General features: G+C 37.2%; 1 protein-coding gene across 1 annotated transcript in view; it reads right to left on the reverse strand.

The window, feature by feature from the left end:
• podxl2 (podocalyxin-like 2) overlaps window positions 1–2,500 on the reverse strand; it is a gene marked incomplete at its 5' end in the record, with an annotated part of 37,971 nt that overhangs the window by 6,105 nt on the left and 29,366 nt on the right. Inside the window, 1 exon segment of the mRNA XM_079218148.1 lies at window positions 2,415–2,500. This exon segment is cut by the window's right edge and continues 87 nt beyond it. Coding sequence (XP_079074274.1) covers window positions 2,415–2,500 — 86 coding nt within the window.

Raw genomic sequence — 2,500 nt, forward strand, 5'->3', positions numbered from 1 at the left:
AGTAGACTGGACTAAAGGTTTAAGTTAAGGAGTAGACTGGACTAAAGGTTTAAGTTAAGCAGTAGACTGGACTAAAGGTTTAAGTTAAGCAGTAGACTGGACTAAAGGTTTAAGTTAAGCAGTAGACTGGACTAAAGGTTTAAGTTAAGGAGTAGACTGGACTAAAGGTTTAAGTTAAGCAGTAGACTGGACTAAAGGTTTAAGTTAAGCATTAGACTGGACTAAAGGTTTAAGTTAAGGAATAGACTGGACTAAAGGTTTAAGTTAAGCATTAGACTGGACTAAAGGTTTAAGTTAAGCAGTAGACTGGACTAAAGGTTTAAGTTAAGGAGTAGACTGGACTAAAGGTTTAAGTTAAGGAATAGACTGGACTAAAGGTTTAAGTTAAGGAATAGACTGGACTAAAGGTTTAAGTTAAGGAATAGACTGGACTAAAGGTTTAAGTTAAGGAATAGACTGGACTAATGGTTTAAGTTAAGGAGTAGACTGGACTAAAGGTTTAAGTTTAAGAGTAGACTGGACTAAAGGTTTAAGTTAAGGAGTAGACTGGACTAAAGGTTTAAGTTAAGGAATAGACTGGACTAATGGTTTAAGTTAAGGAATAGACTGGACTAATGGTTTAAGTTAGGGAATAGACTGGACTAAAGGTTTAAGTTAAGGAATAGACTGGACTAATGGTTTAAGTTAAGGAGTAGACTGGACTAAAGGTTTAAGTTAAGGAATAGACTGGACTAATGGTTTAAGTTAAGGAGTAGACTGGACTAAAGGTTTAAGTTAAGGAATAGACTGGACTAATGGTTTAAGTTAAGGAGTAGACTGGACTAAAGGTTTAAGTTTAAGAGTAGACTGGACTAAAGGTTTAAGTTAAGGAGTAGACTGGACTAAAGGTTTAAGTTAAGGAATAGACTGGACTAATGGTTTAAGTTAAGGAATAGACTGGACTAATGGTTTAAGTTAGGGAATAGACTGGACTAAAGGTTTAAGTTAAGGAATAGACTGGACTAATGGTTTAAGTTAAGGAGTAGACTGGACTAAAGGTTTAAGTTAAGGAATAGACTGGACTAATGGTTTAAGTTAAGGAGTAGACTGGACTAAAGGTTTAAGTTAAGGAATAGACTGGACTAATGGTTTAAGTTAAGGAGTAGACTGGACTAAAGGTTTAAGTTTAAGAGTAGACTGGACCAAAGGTTTAAGTTAAGCAGTAGACTGGACTAAAGGTTTAAGTTAAGCAGTAGACTGGACTAAAGGTTTAAGTTAAGCAGTAGACTGGACTAAAGGTTTAAGTTAAGCAGTAGACTGGACTAAAGGTTTAAGTTAAGGAGTAGACTGGACTAAAGGTTTAAGTTAGGGAATAGACTGGACTAAAGGTTTAAGTTAAGCAGTAGACTGGACTAAAGGTTTAAGTTAAGCAGTAGACTGGACCAAAGGTTTAAGTTAAGCAGTAGACTGGACTAAAGGTTTAAGTTAAGCAGTAGACTGGACTAAAGGTTTAAGTTAGGGAATAGACTGGACTAAAAGTTTAAGTTAAGCAGTAGACTGGACTAAAGGTTTAAGTTAAGGAATAGACTGGACTAAAGGTTTAAGTTAAGGAATAGACTGGACTAATGTTTTAAGTTAAGGAGTAGACTGGACTAAAGGTTTAAGTTTAAGAGTAGACTGGACTAAAGGTTTAAGTTAAGCAGTAGACTGGACTAAAGGTTTAAGTTAAGCAGTAGACTGGACTAAAGGTTTAAGTTAAGGAATAGACTGGACTAAAGGTTTAAGTTAAGGAATAGACTGGACTAAAGGTTTAAGTTAGGGAATAGACTGGACTAAAGGTTTAAGTTAAGCAGTAGACTGGACTAAAGGTTTAAGTTAAGCAGTAGACTGGACTAAAGGTTTAAGTTAAGCAGTAGACTGGACTAAAGGTTTAAGTTAAGCAGTAGACTGGACTAAAGGTTTAAGTTAAGCAGTAGACTGGACTAAAGGTTTAAGTTAAGCAGTAGACTGGACTAAAGGTTTAAGTTAAGCAGTAGACTGGACTAAAGGTTTAAGTTAAGCAGTAGACTGGACTAAAGGTTTAAGTTAAGGAATAGACTGGACTTAAGGTTTAAGTTAAGGAATAGACTGGACTTAAGGTTTAAGTTAAGGAATAGACTGGACTTAAGGTTTAAGTTAAGCAGTAGACTGGACTAACTCCACTTTGCTTGGTGGAGTCTGTGCTCCACCACAGTCCCCGATGTGTTTTTTTCTAAAGATGTGATTTTGTAACGAAGGTTTCAGGGGAAATGCATCGGAGTAAAAGTAAAAGTACCAGTTTTCTTTGCAGAATGTAGTGAAGTAAAAGTCAACAGAAATATAAATAGTAAAGTCGACTTCAACCCCACTGCATGAATTCATTCAGAATGTCTGCGCAGACGCAGCTGCTGGAGTACCTGCTGCGCCTCCTCCGGGACTCCTCCTCCCCTGACCTCTGACCTCGGGGTCTGCAGGGGCGTGGTCTTCTCCAGCCAATCCCAGG

Source organism: Taurulus bubalis (assembly GCF_910589615.1).
Source record: "Taurulus bubalis genome assembly, chromosome: 5".
Lineage (NCBI taxonomy): Eukaryota > Metazoa > Chordata > Actinopteri > Perciformes > Cottidae > Taurulus > Taurulus bubalis.